General features: G+C 68.9%; 2 protein-coding genes across 2 annotated transcripts; one reads left to right on the top strand and one right to left on the bottom strand.

Moving 5' to 3' along the window:
* Positions 1-102: 102 nt before the first annotated feature.
* LOC104568169 (digestive cysteine proteinase 1) lies at positions 103-4554 on the bottom strand. Its single transcript, XM_088530997.1, has 11 exons — positions 4503-4554; positions 3598-3657; positions 3382-3474; positions 3103-3275; positions 2530-2773; positions 2098-2293; positions 1828-2021; positions 1330-1421; positions 1091-1252; positions 381-570; positions 103-290 (listed from the first exon to the last, which is right to left on the bottom strand). Exons 1-11 carry the CDS (start codon positions 4552-4554, stop codon positions 103-105), a joined length of 1644 nt encoding a protein of 547 aa, XP_088387123.1.
* A 3885-nt stretch (positions 4555-8439) lies between these two features.
* Positions 8440-12509, top strand: FGR (FGR proto-oncogene, Src family tyrosine kinase). Its single transcript, XM_088531047.1, has 11 exons — positions 8440-8653; positions 8725-8827; positions 9042-9140; positions 9235-9338; positions 9413-9562; positions 9929-10093; positions 11055-11234; positions 11380-11456; positions 11572-11725; positions 12082-12213; positions 12285-12509. Exons 1-11 carry the CDS (start codon positions 8440-8442, stop codon positions 12491-12493), a joined length of 1587 nt encoding a protein of 528 aa, XP_088387173.1. The 3' UTR covers positions 12494-12509.
* The last annotated feature ends 4800 nt before the right edge of the window (positions 12510-17309 follow it).

Genomic DNA, 17309 nt, shown 5'->3' with positions numbered 1-17309 from the left:
TGTCCAGCCCCCCATCCACCTTATCTCCCCCCAAAACACCTTCCTTCACGTTGCTGCATCCCAAAGGGGTAAATCCCCCCCAGCAGAGCAGCACGGTGGCCCTCAGGCCAGGATGGGGTAGGTGGCCTCGGTGGCCACGCCGCAGTTGTTGTCCCTCATGGCCATGAGGATGTAGCCGTCGTTGCCCCAGTACGTGGACCAGGAGTTCTTGACGAGCCAGTAGGTCTCTCCCTGGAGCACCCCGTAGCCCACGGCCAGCACCGCGTGGTCCAGCGCGCCCGTCGCGTTGGCTGCAGAGGGGGACGGGGGTCACAGTGGCCACACGGGGCAGCTCCAGTAAAGAGCAGGTCACCCCCGGCGCCCCATCCCGCCGCGCTCACCGCACTTGGGCTCGTAGTAGACGCCGTTGGAGTAGAAGGAGAAGGACCTGTGCGAGGCGTCGATGCTGACGGCCACAGGGCCGTGCTTGTAGATGGCCGTTTTGACGGCCGTGATGTTGCCCGAGGTGACGTTCACGTAGCCCGTGATCTTGCCCAGCATCTCAGACTGGTTGTAGTGGCACAGGCCGTTCTGCGGGAGCGGGGGGAGCTGGTGTCATGGGGAGCCCCACCGGTCCCCTCATCGCCCCCCTGCTCAGGGAGGGCCAGGAGGGACCGAACGGGGACAGGGCCACTCCGGCATCCCCGCTCCGGGCTTGCCAGCCTCGCTGGGGACATGCTGGGGACACTGGCCTGGTGGCTCGGGGCGATGGACACGGCGCTGCCCACACAGCCCACGGGAGGATGTTCTGCACCCAGAGCCCTGGCCCTGGGTCCGGTAGCCCCATCTCCCACCTGGGTAGCCCCGTTCCCTCCCCTGCCCCAGGCACGGAGGGCTCAGAGGCTGCAGCAGTGCCGGGGTGGAGGAACCTTGTGTGGATGTTGCAAGAGGGGAAACTGAGGCAGGCAGTGACAAAACCGCCTGGTTCAGCTGCGGGCTGGGCTTGGCGCTGCCTTTGAAGCGCAGGGAGTTTCCTCGTGCCCAGGGCCCGTTAGCGGCTCCGCTGACGTGCGTCCATCACCCGAGCGCCCCGGGGGGCGGCTGCCCTCACCTGCCCCTTGTAGCTGCCGTAGGACTCGGTGCTGGCGATGCCGCCGTGCTTCTTGATCCACTCGTACGCGCGCCACTCCTCGCCGCCGTCGCACGCGTAGTTGCCGAAGCCCCAGGAGCAGTCGATGAGCACTTGCTGGGACAGCGGGGTCAGCACGCCAGTCTGCGGGACAGGGACCCGCTGCAGGGAGCAGCACGCGGCCTCCATCGCGGTGCCCCGCGCGCCGGCCCCGCGCGCACCTTGAGGAACAGGGCACCCTCCATGGCGCCCGTGGTGGCGAAGCTCCAGCAGGACCCGCACACGGCCTGGTCCTTCACGGGGGTCACCGCGCCTGGAACACGGGTTAAGAGCAGCTAAAGGGACACGGATGCCCAGGGGATGCGCCAGGCGCCCAAGAGCACCGCGAACCCGGCTCGGCTGCTGGACACAGTGACCTGCGCTGGAGTCACCTGCCCCGGGGCTCTGCCTGCTCTGGGGTGAAATCCAGGTGCCCATTGACATCAGGCTGCGCAAGGGCCAAGCGCCACTTGCTCCATGAGCAGAACCGGGACATAGGGACCTCTGGGGACCACAGCACAATGCGTCCCCAGCCCACCGTCAGGGAGCGGGTTGGCCCTGTCTGAGGTTGCACTGAGCACCCATGGGGCTGCCCCAACCCACGGGGGGAGCAGAGAGCCCGTCCGCAGGGTGACGAGGCCCGGGAGCCCCGTGCGCGGCCGCGCCGAGCCCGCACGCACCGTACATGCGCCAGTCGAGGCTCTCGGGCAGGATGAGGCCGGCGTAGCGCGCGGCCGGGAAGGGCTCCCCGCCGTTGGGCGCGCGGCTCCGGCGCCGGCCCCGCAGCAGCGCCAGCTCCGCGGGCGTGCGGTCGGCCAGGTGGTTCAGCGCCAGCGAGTAGGAGAGCGCGGCCCGGTTCCGGGAGTGCACGAACCTGCCGCGGGGCAAGGGCACAGGGCTGCTCCCGTGTCCCCAGGCGCCCTGCCGGCCGCGGCCCCGCGCGGTCCCACCTCATGTTGTGCATGAAGACGCGCTGCCGGTGCTCCCGCTCGCGCGCCGAGCCGTAGCGCCAGCCCAGGCGCTGCCGGTAGTGGTGGAAGACGCGGTGGGCCCAGGGCGGCTGCCGTCCCACCAGGTCCTCCATGGGGTTCGCCAGGACCCGGTGCTCCACGGCGCTGCCCGGCAGGTCCCTGCAGCGCTTGGTCTCTGCAGTGCGAGGGGGGAAGCCATCAAGGTGTCCGTGTCCCCCAGGATGGGACTGGGCCCCCAGGTCACTGTCCCCCTGCCCATGGCATCATGCCCGCCCTCGCAGGTGCTCCAGGAGCATCCTCGGACCATCCGGATCCAGCCCTCCACAGCATCGTGATGCAGCATCATCCTGACCCCCTTGGCCACCTTGTCCCCACGGTGGGTGCCTCGGGGTCCCTGCCTGCCCCCCTTACCGTTCACAGGGAGGTCGAAAACGGAGGCGGGGAAGCTGTTGTCGAAGTGGCTGTAGGAGATCTCGTACTTGTCGTAGTGGGAGCCCAGCAGGCTGTTGTAGCCGTGCATCTCGTAGTGCACGGGCGCCGCGCCGCAGCTCGCGTTGGTCACCCACAGCGTGTACACGTTCTTCTTCTGCGCCCAGCGCGTCACGTTCTGCCACACGGCGCAGTAGCGGCCCCGGTGATACTCCTCCCGCACGAACTGCGGGACGGCACCGCGGCCTCATGCCCTGCTCGCCTGTGCCACCGCGCACGTCCCGCCGTGCCCTTCCCTGCGTCCTCCCGGCGCGCTCCATGCGCTCGGGGACATCCCGTGGCCCCGGGCGGGCAGGGAGCTGTGCAGCGTTGCTGCCCGCGCCTCCAGCACGCTGCGTTTGCCAGGTTGCAACACGGCTGCTCCGATTGGGAAAGAAGTGGCAGGTCCGGCCTGGCCCATCCCTCCCTGCGCCCACACCGGAGCCCCCAAGGTCCATCCCGGCACCAGAAAAGGGGCATCTCCATCCCGGGGACCTCAGCAAGGCCCCGGCCCACCTTGAAGCCGTCCAGGCTGGGCAAGACGCTCTGAGCCTCGACCACGTCCTCCTTGGAGCCGGGCAGCTGGAAGCACCTCCTGGTGTTCACCTCCTTCTCCGTGGTCTCCGGCGTGATCTTGTAGCGCATCCCGTAGGGCTTCACGGAGCCCAGCTGGTAGGTGATGACCTGCCCTGCACCGGCCCCATGGGGAAACTGAGGCACCGCGTCCCCGCGCGGCTCTCGGGGCCCCATGGGGAGCCCACGGGCTGTCCCCACGCGTCCCCACCACACGCTCACCCCCATAGTACTGGATGCGGCTCTTCTTTCCCGTCAGGTTGTACCAGGCCTCGAAGGGCTCCTCGATCTCGGCATAGGGCAGGTTGATGACTCCTGCGGGACACCGGGCGGTCACTGTCCCTGCATGGGGACTGCGGGCCCTGCCGAGCACCGTCCACCCGCGGGGCTGCGGGCCCCGGCCACGCTCAGCAGCCGGTCCTGGCACGGGGACGCTACCTTTGACATGGTAGATGGAGCCAAACTGAGGGGCCGAGTGGGAGAGCTCGCAGTCCTCTCCTGGAAAAAAAGAGGAAAACAGGGATGGATCCAGGTGGAAGAGGCAGAGGGACAGGGAGCTTTCACGCTGTTGTTGTGAAAATGCCCATTCTCTGTACCCCCTCGTGCCCAGCCGTGCCACCCCCACAGCTGGCACCAGGATCAGCTCCATTCGAGATTCCCAAGCAGGGATGCCCGAGGCGGGCGGCAAAACCCTTCCCAGCGTCTCTGCGGAGCGGGACGCGGTTTCGGGGGGACCGGCAGGACCTGCCCTGTCGGTCCCCGCGGCAGCGCGGCTTGCGCAAGGCCCCGCCAACACGCCCCGCGCGGCAGCGCGGTGCCGCTCCGTCCTCCTGCTCCCGGGCACCGCGGGGCCGGGGCCGAGCGGCTCCCGGACCAGGGCCACCAGCAGCCACCGAGACGTCCAGGGCACTTGGGGCACCCCCTGGCAGCACCCGGGATGCACAGGAGCTTCAACCTGCAGCTCCACTGCGGCCACCCATGGGGGGTCCCACAGGGCGCAGTCCCCTGCATGGCCACCCCCTTCCCCTGCCATCCTGCCGCTGCGAGTGGCAGGACAGGGAAGTGTCAGGAGTGCAATGAGGTCGGACTTGCTGCACTGAGCCTCCATTTCACCCCCTTTCCTCCCCTGCCCCCCAACTCCTACCCGCCAGGGCCCAGGACTGGGCCCCCACCTGCCACCCAAGGGACACGCAGGGACCCAGGCCGGCACGGGGACACGTTCCCCCCTCGCCCCCAGCCCCGCGCGCTCCATGGGGAGGGCAGCGGCACCTCCCGTCCCAGCGCGTCCCCAGCAGCACCAGAACCGCGCGGAGCGGGGGGTCGGTCCCGGGGGCCGCACTCACCGCGGACGGCGGCGCAGAGCGCGCAGGCTGCCACCCAGCCGAGGACGCCCATGCTCGCCACGGCCGCCTGCCCGGCTCGGCCCGCAGCGGAGACACCGGCAGAGCCAATGCGGAGAGTGCGGAGGCCGGGCCCTCCCCGGAGGAGGGGAAGGAACCGGCATCATGTGGTGCCTGACGGGACGGGGCACCTCGGGGTGCTGTGCAGGGTCCCTGCACGGGGGTGCAGCAACGCAGGCGCTGGGGACCACAAGTGGCCCGAGGGGACGCGGAGCAGGGTCCATGCAGCCCCTCAGCATTGCACAACCCTCCTCTCTTTGCATCTGATCCCAGGGGGCGGGGAATTCCTCCCCCCTCCATTCCCCGGGGCTGGAGCCAACCCGAAACACCTGGGCTGGGGTGAGGGGGCTGCGCAGGTGTGAAGGGGGCTGTGCCCACCAGTGGCCGCAGGCTGTTTGGATGAGGAGCCTTCATCTGTCCCCCCTGCACCATGTCCCCTCCACAGGGCACCAGGGCCACCCCCAGGGCCACCCCCACCAGCGCTGTCCCCATCGGGGGTCGCGGCATCGCGGCACCTGCGCCAGCCCCACGTGCGAGCAGGAAGCGCCGCAGCCGAGCGGGCAGCTCACGAGGAGGAGGAGGAGGAGGGGAGCGGGGGGGACAAAGGCTTCGGGGCGAGCTGGAGCGCAGCAGCCTCGCGAAACCCCAGCATGGACCCCCCCGCCCCGCTCCCTGGCCGTGCAGCCCCGCTCCGGAAGCTGCCACCCGCGCTTAAAAATATCCCCGGCGTCCTGCGGGCGCTGTCCCGAGCCGCGCCGGGGCCGACCGCAGCGCTTATTTCAGGTGGGGAGCGAGGGGGGGCCCCGCTGGCTGCCGGGGCTGCTGACAGGTCCCACTTCCTCCCCAGCAGCCCATCCCCGTGGCCTCGGGCCTGGCCCGGCCGCCCAGGGCACCCCCGTGCTGCCCCCTGCTCCACCCCCAGGCAAAGGAGGGTGCCAAGCGGGTTCCTGCCTTGGTGCCTTGCAAGAGACCCTCGGGCTGCGCCGCCACGGGGGCTCCCCGCTTGCCCTGACCCCCCAGGGCTCCGCTGTCACCCGGGGGTCCTGCCGAGAGCCGCCCCCCGGCACGGGACCCCCGCGGTGCCGCCGCTCGGGCACCGGGTTCCAAACCCCGCGCGGGTTTGGCCGCCCCGGCCCCGCGTCCGGAGCGCGGGCACCGCGGCCACTCGCTGCCCCCGCAAGCGCGTCCGGAGCGCGGGGAGGAAGCGGGGCCGAGGGGAGGGGAAGCGCCGCGCGCGCCGCGGCCAGAGCGCCGGGAGGCACCGGGAGACGCGGCCCGCGCCGGGGCCCACGCAGAGCTCACGGTACCGGGGTGGCCGCGGCGGGGCAAGGGGTGCAGGGCTGGGGGGGCTCCGCTGCTCCCCTGATCTGCTGGGGGGGTCGTGCTGCCTGTGGGGGCTGCAGGGGACAGGGGCTGTGCCATGGTGGGGGGCAGGAGACCCCCTCCCCTTCCTCCCCCTGTCAGGCCCAGCGAGCTGGGGGGACAGAAAAGTGCCAGCGCCGTGGGGGGGACGGTGACAGCACTCGCTGTGAGTGACCTCGCCCCCCCGACACTATGTGGGGACCCGGGCGCCACAGGGACAGCACCGCCCGGTGACACAGGGACACCTGCCACCCTGCAGGTGCCATCCCCACCACAGCACTGTGCGCAAGGGGGGGTCCGGCTCATGCTCGATGGTGGCAGCAGGGGGGACCCCGGGGCGCTGGCCCGTGGCCGGTCCCCAGCGCTGGCTGCGCCTCACGGAGGAACAGGAACTGGCGCCTTCCTGTGCTTTACAATTCCCTCCCCACCCTGCTCCGTGCAGGACATTGTATTCGGGGCCGCGCTCAGCGGCCGCTCCGCTTCCTCCTCCCCTGCAAGCCCCTCGGATCCGGCAATTGCTGCTATTCCAACGGAAATCCTGCTCTCCCGGCCACCGCCGGGGACGGGGCCGCGGGGCTCCGGCCATCGCGGGGCAGGTGGCACCGCTGGGCCCATGGCAGGGGTAAAAACCCGGCTTGCGCGCGGCGAGTGCGCGCGGAGCTTGCGCGGGGCGACGCCGCTCTTGGCCCTGGCGCTTTTGCAGGGGGCAAAGACGATGTCCCCTGTGGGCCATGGCCAAACGTGTGCCCTGCTCCCGCTGCTGCACATCGTACGGAGAGCCCGGAGCCGTCCAGCGCATTGGGCACCACGCGGGAAAGGAGAGAGTCCCCGTGCTGGGATGGGGACACAGCCAGGGCACATGTGCCCCATGGGGCAGCTTCCCACCTTGCAGCTGCCCCGTGCCTCAGTTTCCCCCCTGGGAGCAGCGACTCCGGGGGTTGGAGCCGGGTCCGCGCGGGAGGGCGGCTGCTCTCGCCCCCTCTTTGCCTGGCGGGGGGGAAAAGGGGGCCCTGGGGCCGCACAGGGCTGGGGACAGGAACGCGTCCTGCAGTGGGTGACCCACGTCCTGCTGGCACAACCCCTCACATCCCGCTGCGCTTCTCGCCCTTGTTTTCTCCATCCTCGAAGGCCTGGGATGCTGCCAGCCCCGCAGTTCCCCTTGGCACCTTCCTCCCCCTCCTCCTCTTCCTCCGCGCTCCCCGGCCACTTCTCCTCCCGCTGCCGCAGCTTCCTCTGCGTCCCCCCCGCAGCTCCGCGTCCCCCGTGTCACCAGTGCTCCTCCTGGGAAGGAGAAGCCCACGGCGGGCAAAAGCCACCTCGTCTGGTGCCACCTCACACCGTGGGTGATGAGCTGGGGAGGTCTCAGCGCGCGGTGTCTCCAGCGCGCTCAGCAGGGGCGAGCTAGAGAATTCCAGGGAAATGGGAAGTTCGGGAGCACGGCAAGGGGGGTGTTTTGCAGCCGGAGTGGATGGGGTTGGGGACGTGTGAGGACCTCAGTCAGCTGAAACGTTTCTTTCCCGTCAGCAAAAGAAACAGAAAGAAAAAGTGTCCGCGCGGAGCGGCCGTGGCCTTGCCACACTGCCGGTGGCGAAAGCCGGGCCGGGAGCGCGCGGGGCCGCTTGCGACAGGCAGCGCCGTTGGGAAAGCCCTGGCCGGGGGGAGCGTCTCCGTGCGCCCAAACCCCGCAGTTTGGCCCCGGTTTCGTCACATTTGACCCCAAGGTCCCCGGTGTGACCTGCAGCTCCATCCCTTCCACTTTCTGGAGTGCGGAGGGTTGTGGCCGGGTCTCCTGAAAGGAGGCTGAGTGACACGGTGATGCGCTGCTCTGATGGGACACAGAGCTCCGGGGCCAGCCAGGAGCCTCCGGGCACAGCAGGGACTTTCCAGACTGAAGCAGGGGTGTTTCAGCCCCAAATGGGGGTGTTTCCAGGGTGTTTCTGATCCAGGCGGCTCATGTCCTCTCCCTTGTGTCCGCAGAGGCGTCTCCTCCTCGCCCCGGTGACATGGAGCAGTTGAAGTGACCCGAGGAGCTGTCGCAGTGAGTGGGGCCGGGGCAGGGTGACAGGCGTGCACAGTGCGCACTCCTGCACGCTCCCGCATGCTGCAGCACACTCCTGCACGCTCCTCCATGCTCCTGCACACTCCTGCACGCTCCTGCACGCTCCCGCATGCTGCAGCACACTCCTGCACGCTCCTCCATGCTCCTGCACGCTCCCACATGCTGCAGCACACTCCTGCACGCTCCTCCATGCTCCTGCACACTCCTGCACGCTCCTGCACGCTTCCGCATGCTGCAGCACACTCCTGCACGCTCCTCCATGCTCCTGCACGCTCCTCCATGCTCCTGCACGCTCCCGCATGCTGCAGCACACTCCTGCACGCTCCCCCATGCTCCTGCACGCTCCTCCATGCTCCTGCACGCTCCTGCACGCTCCCGCATGCTGCAGCACACTCCTGCACGCTCCCGCGCGCTCCCGCACGCTCCTGCAGCCGTCTCGCTCCCGCAGGTGCTGCCGCCATGGGCTGCGTGCACTGCAAGGAGAAGCGCCGGGGCAAGGGCCAGGCCCCGCCGGCGGTGCCCGAACCCGCCCCGCCGCAGCCCGCGGACACCTTCACCTGCATCCCCGACTTCAACAACTTCCACGGAGCGCCGGCGCCCGCGGCGGCCGTCCCCGCGCTCTCGGGCCTCTACCCGTCGGGCACGCTGCAGGCGCGCGGCAGCAGCATCACAGGTCAGCGCGGGTGGGTTTTTGGGGGGGACACGTGGGGCGGCCCTGCTCACCGCGCTCGCCCCCGCGCCCAGGCGGCGGCGTGACGCTCTTCGTCGCGCTCTACGACTACGAGGCCAGGACGGAGGAGGACCTCACTTTCGAGAAGGGGGAGAAGTTCCACATCATCAACAACACGTGAGACCCCCGGTCCCAAAACCCACTCCCGGGACCACCCTGGCCCTCCTCGGCGCCCTTGCAGCGTGCCGGGGAGCCATGCGTGTCACGAGCTGGCCGGGCTCAGCGCGCACGGGAGCAGGCGGCCGGGGCTGCCACGTCCTGGCAGGGGATGTGCAGGGTGGTCTGTCCGTCCGCGTGTCCGTCCCGCTCACGTCCCGCCGCTCTCCCGCAGCGAGGGGGACTGGTGGGAGGCCCGCTCGCTGAGCTCGGGCGCCACGGGCTACATCCCCAGCAATTACGTGGCCCCCGTGGACTCCATCCAGGCAGAAGAGTGAGTACCTGGCGGGGGCTGTGCAGCCAGCCGGGGGCCCAGGCGTCCTGGCAGGCCCGGGAGGGGTGCGGGTCCCTCACGCCCCCCTCCCCAGGTGGTACTTTGGCAAGATGGGCCGCAAAGACGCCGAGCGGCAGCTCCTGGGCCACGGCAACGTCCGGGGCACCTTCCTCATCCGCGAGAGCGAGACCACCAAAGGTAGGGCACGGGGGGGACGCCGGGAGCAGCAGGGTCCCCCGCACTGGGGCGCTGACCCCCACCCCCCAAAAAAGGCGCCTACTCGCTCTCCATCCGCGACTGGGACGAGGCCAAGGGCGACCACGTGAAGCACTATAAGATCCGCAAGCTGGACTGCGGCGGCTACTACATCACCACGCGGGCGCAGTTCGACACGGTGCAGCAGCTGGTGCAGCACTACGTGGGTACGGCCGGGCGGCGCGGGGACGGGATGGACAGGGGTGGACGGGAGGGACTGGAGGAGGAGGAGCGGGTCCCGGCGGCAGCGTTGCGGGACCCACCTTGGCTGCGGCATCTCCAGAGAAGGTAACCTGGCCCCTGGGGGTGGAATATCGACATCTTCCCATCGGAATCCATGGAGGGATGCAGCTGCTGGTGGCACAAGGGGTGTCCAATCGGCCGTACCCCCCTCCATACGATGCCAGCACCGAGGGGACACAGCCCCTCTGCACGGCAGCTTCGGAGGGGCCGCATCCCGGGCGCTTTCCCGTGGGACGGCGGGCGCCGCGGGGACGCGCGGGGCTCACGGGGTGTCCCCGGCGGCGCCGCAGAGCGCGCGGCCGGGCTGTGCTGCCGCCTGGCCGTGCCGTGTCGCCGCGGGACGCCGCGCCTGGCCGACCTCTCGGTCAAGACGAGGGACGTGTGGGAGATCCCGCGCGAGTCGCTGCAGCTCCTGCAGAAGTTGGGCAACGGGCAGTTCGGGGAAGTGTGGATGGGTAGGAGCCCTGGGCGGGATGGGGTGGGATGCAGGGGGGCGGCAGGGGACCGCCCGGGCCAGGTCTGCTGCTCTCCATGACACGAGTGCGCCCGTCTCAGCCCCACCGCCTGTACACGCGGCGTTTGCTCCTCGCTCTTGGCATGCAAGCGGTGGGGGCCTCGTTTTGCCCCCAGCACCTCTAAATTCAGCCTAAATGTGGCCTTGGAGGGGGGGTCATGGGACCCCCCCTCACCCCTCATTTCAGACGGGCACATGAGCAGGAGCCACGACCAGGCCTGGGCAGGGGCCCCTTCCTCGTCCTCCTCCGCGTCCTGCCCGTCCCCCCGCGCCGTGTGCATGCCGCCTTCACCCCATCCTGCCCCCCGTGCCCCGCAGAGTGTAACGATGGGCTGTGCCATCTGCTAACCCGCGCATGCCCTGCCCTGAAGCCCCAGACCCTGGGATTAGCTAAGGACGCCTGGGAGATCGCGCGCGAGTCCATCAGCCTCAACACCAAGCTCGGCATGGGATGTTTCGGAGACGTGTGGATGGGTAAGGCTGGCCCGGCCGGCCTGGGGGGACAGGGGGGGCCGCCGCGCACCCTGCCCGGTGCCATCGGCGAGGGGACACGAGGCTGCCCCGCGGAGGGGCTGGCAGCAGGGTAAGGCCGGGCACGAGGGGTGACCCGAGGGTGCCCGTGGCGTGGGGCGAGGGGGGCTCCTTGTCCTGGGGTGGCTGCGGCGGCATCGTGCCCCTTCCCGGCCCTGGCTTCCTTGCTGCTCCATCCACACATGCATGCAGGCATGCGGCATCCTCCTGCCCCTGCATCCCTGTGCCCATCCACGTGTCCTTCCATCCATGCCCCCCTCCATCCACGTGGCCGCGCCACCTTCCACGGATGCCACCGTCCGTGCCAGCCCTGCGGGGCCGGGCAGGCCGGGTGGCCGCAGGCCCGGCGTGACCGTGTCGCCCGCGCGCAGGCACGTGGAACGGCACCACCAAGGTGGCGGTGAAGACGCTGAAGCCGGGCACCATGTCGCCCGAGGCCTTCCTGGAGGAGGCGCAGATCATGAAGCGGCTGCGGCACGACAAGCTGGTGCAGCTCTACGCCGTGGTGTCCGAGGAGCCCATCTACATCGTCACCGAGTTCATGAGCCAGGGTGAGTGGAGCGCCTGGCCCTGGGGCTGCAGCCACCCGCCCTTTCCTGCCCCCTGCACTTCTGCGAGTGGCAGGGACAGGCAGGGAGCCAGGGGAGGGCACCCTTGGGTGGCGCTCGGGCTGGTGACTGGCGCCTCTGTCCCCAGGCAGCTTGCTGGACTTCCTGAAGGACGGGGACGGACGATACCTGAAGCTGCCCCAGCTGGTGGACATGGCTGCGCAGGTGCGGGGGGCTGGCACGGGGAAGGGGGACGTCCCCATGGGGCCCCTGTCCTTGCCAGGCCGTGGAGGATGACACCGCCGGGGCCAGGGGGTGCTCAGTGTGTCCCCCGGTGCAGATTGCCGCGGGCATGGCCTACATCGAGAGGATGAACTACATCCACCGGGACCTCCGCGCCGCCAACATCCTCGTGGGTGACAACCTGGTGTGCAAGATCGCCGACTTCGGCCTCGCGCGCCTCATCGAGGACAACGAGTACACAGCGCGCCAGGGTGAGCCGGCCCGGCACCGCTGCCCCCGGGGACCCCCATCCCGGCCCCGTGTGCCAGCCCTCATCCGGGGTGCTCCGAGCGCCTCGGTTACGGGTGTCCTGCGTGCTGGGTGTCCTGCCGTGGGTCCCCTGGGTGCCAGGGTGTCCTGAGCGCAGGGTGCTGAGTGCCCTGGTTTGGGTGTCCTGGGCGCTGGGCCCATGGTGCTGGCTTCCCCAGACGGGGGCTCTCCTGGTGCCACGGGCGCCGCGTGTCCTGGGTGTCCCGCATGTCCCGCGTGCCGCGGCGGAGGACGTGCCGGCTGTCCCGTGCTGGGCGCCCCTGCCCGGGCTCACCCGGCCTCTCCGCGTCCCACCAAGGCGCCAAGTTCCCCATCAAGTGGACGGCGCCCGAGGCCGCTCTGTACGGCCGCTTCACCATCAAGTCGGACGTGTGGTCCTTCGGCATCCTGCTCACCGAGCTGGTCACCAAGGGCCGGGTGCCCTACCCAGGTACGGGGCGGCGGGAGGCGCTGGGGACGCTGGGGACGCCGGTGCCTCCCTCCCGCCACCGCCGCCCGCAGGGATGAACAACCGGGAGGTGCTGGAGCAGGTGGAGCGCGGCTACCGCATGGCGTGCCCGGGCGGCTGCCCGCCCTCGCTGCACGACGCCATGGCGCAGTGCTGGCGGCGCGAGCCCGAGGAGCGGCCCACCTTCGAGTACCTGCAGGCCTTCCTCGAGGACTACTTCACGGCCACCGAGCCCCAGTACCAGCCTGGGGACAACCAGTGACACCGATGGGAGCCGCCTTCGCGCTGGCCTTGCCTTTCCACGGGGCTACGTTGCGCCCTTTGTGTGTGTCCCCTCTGGGGACATTGGGGACGCACCGGGGCTTTGCGCAAGGACTGTGGAGGTGGGTGGGGGCAGAGCTTTGTCCCCCCCCCGGGCCAGGCACAGCCCCTCTCTTGTGGCCTTCGCACCCAGCTTTTAACCGGACAAGCGGCTTTTGTCCCCCCCAACCCTGTAGCGTAGCCCCACGGTGCCCTTGGTGGCATGGGGTGGCAGCTGGGGATGGGGGACACGCCAAGTCCCCCCCTACATCCTCAGGGCACGTTCAGTAGCATTAGCACAAGTATTTGGGGATGATCCCACCAAACCTGCAACCACCCCTTGCCCAAAGCAGCCTCGAGGACCCCGCGGGTGCCCCCTCCCCAGCTCAGCTCTGTGCAGGCAAAACCTGGCACTGCCCTGGGGAAGCCCCTTCCCATCCCCGCTGTAACCGATGTCCCCCAGCAGCTTTAATTTATAAGATTTCACCCCCAGGCTGCCACCCACCCCCGCAGGGCGCCCTATATTTGTTGGTGGGGGGTTCCTTCCCCCCCAGCTTTTATCTCCTCTCCTTAAAACGGGGCCAAATCCTGAAAGCCATAAACGCTGCTTGCACTGGAGGGGGGACAAGGGGACCGGGCTGGGATGAGGGGCCAGGGCCGCCAGCAGCCCAAACCCAGCTCCATGGGGGGCTGCTCCCCACGGCCCCCGTTGCCTTAGGAGGGGCTGGGGGGGCTGCTGCCCTTGTGGCTCGGTGCAGCCAGCAGGAACGGGGGGGCTAGCAAGGCGCAGGGGGGGCTACTGCAATGCAGCAGTGCAGGAGACCTCGCTTTGTCCCTGGGGTCCGTTCTTGCAGGCTGGGCCCCAGCCCTGCTCCCCTCCACGTGCATTTGGTGCCATGGGGGGCACCCGTCTGCCTGGTGGTGCCAGCCAGAGGGGGGATTTATGGGCAAGGAGGGGGGGTTTTGTTGTCTATAGAGGGAAATAAACCTCTTTCTAAGAAGTGGGGAGGCCCAAGTCCGTCCCACCCTGTCTAATCCCCTGGCAAACAACACCCTGGAAAATCTCATGGAGTGGAGGGGTCCTGCATCGCTTGCAGGTGGTGCCGGGGGTGCCCCCGTGCATCGAGGCTGGCGAGGAAGAGGTTAATCTTCCTCCCGTCCCACCCCAGCAGGGCCCAGCTGGGATGGATTCCCAGCACTGGTGGGAAGGGCGGCCAGGGCAGGTGGAGGAGGGAGGTGCAGGGCCCTTTGCAGCGGGTTTGGGGATGTGCTGCTCCCCCTGGCACTGCTGGCAGCTCCCCTCCACCCAACCTCCCCACAGCGTTTTAATGCCAAACCCACCCCTGGCTGCACCTGGCTGTGCCAGGGCTGCAAACCCCGCAGTGCCGGGCTGCAAATCCTGCAGTGCCAGAGCTGCGAATCCCGCAGTACCCAGGCTGCAAACCCTGCAATGACAGGCTGCAAACCCCACAGTGCCAGGGCTGCAACCCCCCTGGGTCCTCATCAGGGCCGCTGGCGCCCGTCCCCCTCGCCCATCCAAGGGCGAGATTTCTCCTGGGAAGCACCAGGCCGCGGTCCAGGCTGGGCAGGCTGCCCGGAGCCGGGGGGCCGGGCGAGCGGAGCAGATTGTGTGGCGAGAACAGGCGCCGCGAGGAGGCGGTTGGCACCGGCCGGCGGCGGCACAGCCCGGGTCGCCAGATTGCAGCGCCGGCGCCAGGGCGCGCGGCGAGCTCGCGCGGGCACGGGGGCCCTGCCGCCCTGGGGGGCTCTGCAGCACGAGGCGGGGGGCTGCTTTGCGTGCTGCGTGCCGCGGGGCCCATGCACACCCGTGTGCAGCCATGCAAAAGCCCGGCGGCTGCAGGGCACGTGCCCGGGGATGCACAGGGTGCGCGTGCGCCCTTGCACGCGGGCGTGCATGTGCTCGCTCGCTTGGGGCACCCACATGCAGCAGCGTTCAGGGTGGGCATCAATTCCCCTGAGCATCCACCCAACCATCCATCCCTTCTCCTCTCCTTCCACACTCGAAGTCTCATGTGGGGCAAGATGCCAAACTGCAGCTGGTGCCACAGGGCTCCCAAATGCACCAAAAAGGGACTAACGAGGTAAGCGCAGGGCCTGGTGGTGCAGAGGGGCAGGCGCAGGAGTGAAAGCAGACGGTAGCAGGGACTCGGCGTCGCCCTTGGCCCTTGTCCCGCGGCACCCAGACCTGCCCGCTCCCGCTCCCGCTGCGTGCCCGGCTCCGGCCGGGTGCTCTCCGTGCCTCAGCAGGCCCCAGCGCCAGGCGGGCCGCAGCGAGCCGGCCCGCGGAGGGACGCGGCGCGCACAAACACACACACGCAGGGAGCCGCGTTTCTGGAGCGCGCGGGCCCGCGCGCTGCCAAGCGCGCTGTGGGCGCAGGTGTGAGACCGCTGCAGATGGCCGCGCCGCTGACCTCGGCGCCAGGGAGCCGCCAGCACCGCCACCCCCACCCCTGTCCCCGCCAGCCACCAAGGAGCTGTCACCACCCCAAAGGGGTGCGGGGACCGGCTGCGTCCCCGGGGGGACCCCGCGCATGGGTGGCACAGCGGCCGCCGGTGCCCGCGGCGGCAGTGACCAGACAACAGTGGAAAGCGGCCAAATCCGCAGTGCGAGGCTCAGAGGAGGCCGGGGCTGCCGGGCTGGGCTGCAGGGACCGCATCCCCCCCAGCGAAAGCCAGCAGTGCAGGGACAGAGCCGCCACCACCGCCGTGCCCCGCGTGGCTCTGCCACCTCGCTGTCCCTGCGCCTGCTACCTCGCACCCATTTTCTCTGCCAAGAAATTTGGCTCCAGGACAAACACAAAGCAGTGAGCAGGGATCTTCAGTCGTGCTGAGCCGGGGGACATCAGGCTGTCCCTGTGTCCCCTTGGCCCAGGGAGGGGCAGTGGATGCTGCTGGCCAAGGTGCCCCGAGCCCTCTGGGGACAGCGGAGCGGAGGTGGCGGGTCCTGGCAGCTGCTGCAGTGCCCAGCACGGGGGTGACAGGCCAGGGTGCCCCTGGTGCCCTGGGCCTCGCTGGGGGCGGTTCGAGTCCCACCCCCGGGCCAAGGGGACGCGGGCTCAGCCCCGGGGACAGCGGTGGCCCCGTCTCAGCAAAGCAGCCGCTAGATGGTAGCGTTAGTCCGCGCCAGCGCTGCTGACACAGCACTTGTCGGGGAGCGACGGGGCGCCCAGGTGACCCGGGTGGCCCTGAGGACCCGCCAGTGACACAGGCAGGGCCGAGCACCCACAGAGCCGTGACGGGTGGCAGGGACATCACTCCCCCTGCCCCAGTGTCCCCTGGCCACTGCTGGGCGCGGTGGCAGCTGAGGGGCCCTTCAGCCACCCTCAGACTCCGGGGGGGAAACGGGACCCGCTCCATGTCCCCCCGTGCAGCTCCCTGTCCCCATGCCAAGACCTAGCCACCCGCTGCAGCCAAGCTGAGGACGACAGGGACACCAGCCTGCTTGGGAGGGGGCACAAACCCAGCCTGGGGACAAACAGGGCTGAGCCACAGCTTGTGTCAGCACAGGGCCACCCCAAGGACAACCCAGCGCCCGGCGCAGCACCAGGGGCCACATCCCACAAGCAGCTCTGGCTCTTCCCAGGGAGGAAGAGGGAAACCCTTCGGCACGTCCCTGGCTTCGCCCGCCCATCCCCTCCGCTCCTCGTCCTCCCAGGGCTCCCTGCCAGACTGATATATATATTTTATGATAACTATAGAGATGCACTTCAAACCTGACAAAGGACTTTGACATTTTTAAGCATCTCTTTGATTAATACATGACCTTTTAATGCTTTGGATTAAATTAATAAATCTTTTACGTCGAGGCCCATCCTGCTTGCAGGGCAATGTTTTCGCCACGACCTCCCGTTCCCGCTGTGCGTGCAAGACGCCTGATCCCCCGCTCCATCCCGCACACACATCAATATCGAGCCTTGCAATATTCATATGGTGCGGAGCCCTGCAAGGCGAGGACGGAGGGATCCTCGCCCATTTGGAACCGTCCCTAAAAATAGCAAAGAAAATTCAAAGCTGACATTCAGGGCGCGGGGATGAGGGAGCCTGCAAAGTTGCTCACTCAGCCAGCAGCAATTGCAGCGATCCTGTCTGCGTGTGCAGATTCCTCTGCTGACCGGGCTGGAGTGCAGGCCTCCTCTTTGTACGGTTTCCAGGAGTCTGGAAGCGCTGCAGACTGATCCCAAGCCTCGTCTGGGAACACTCAGGCCTGTGGTGCCCACCGCGAGCTTGTGTGTCCTGTCCCGCGTGGGCGCACGCATCTCAGGGCACCCGCTGCTCCCGTTTCGGATGCGACGCGGCCAAGGCCGGCAGCGTTCCCGCAGCACAGCGCACTCCAGCTGCGCCCCCCAGCACCCGGGAAGCAGGATTTGCTCTGTACTGCCTGTTGATACCCACGGGCGCATCCCAAGGCAGCGGTAAAGCCAGGTGTCGGCTCTCTCCCTGCGCCCATGTGTTATTTCATCGATGACTCACGTGTTATTAGCAGCCAGGCGATATTCCCAATTCCCAGGACTTAACCCTTCGCTCGTCACTCCCCAAAACACCCTGTCACAACAAACATCACCACTATTATCTGCTTTAATCATATTGTGTGTCCCAGCCACGGGAATGCTGGCGGAGCGGCTTGCGGGGAAGGCACCGCCACAGAGATGCTCGGGAGGGCAGAGCAGCCCCAAGGCCGTGGGAATGGCCCCCTGCATCTGGCCGCCCCGCGTGGGGAGCCCGGCCATGCGGTGCTTCCCCCTGGAGCAGGGCGTTCC

Source organism: Tinamus guttatus, unplaced genomic scaffold (assembly GCF_059628265.1).
Source record: "Tinamus guttatus ecotype Peru unplaced genomic scaffold, ASM5962826v1 Tinamus_guttatus_pri_ptg000397l, whole genome shotgun sequence".
Taxonomy (NCBI): Eukaryota; Metazoa; Chordata; class Aves; order Tinamiformes; family Tinamidae; genus Tinamus; species Tinamus guttatus.
The sequence above is the reverse complement of the archived record's forward strand: the minus strand, read 5'-3'. Positions and strand labels throughout refer to the sequence as shown.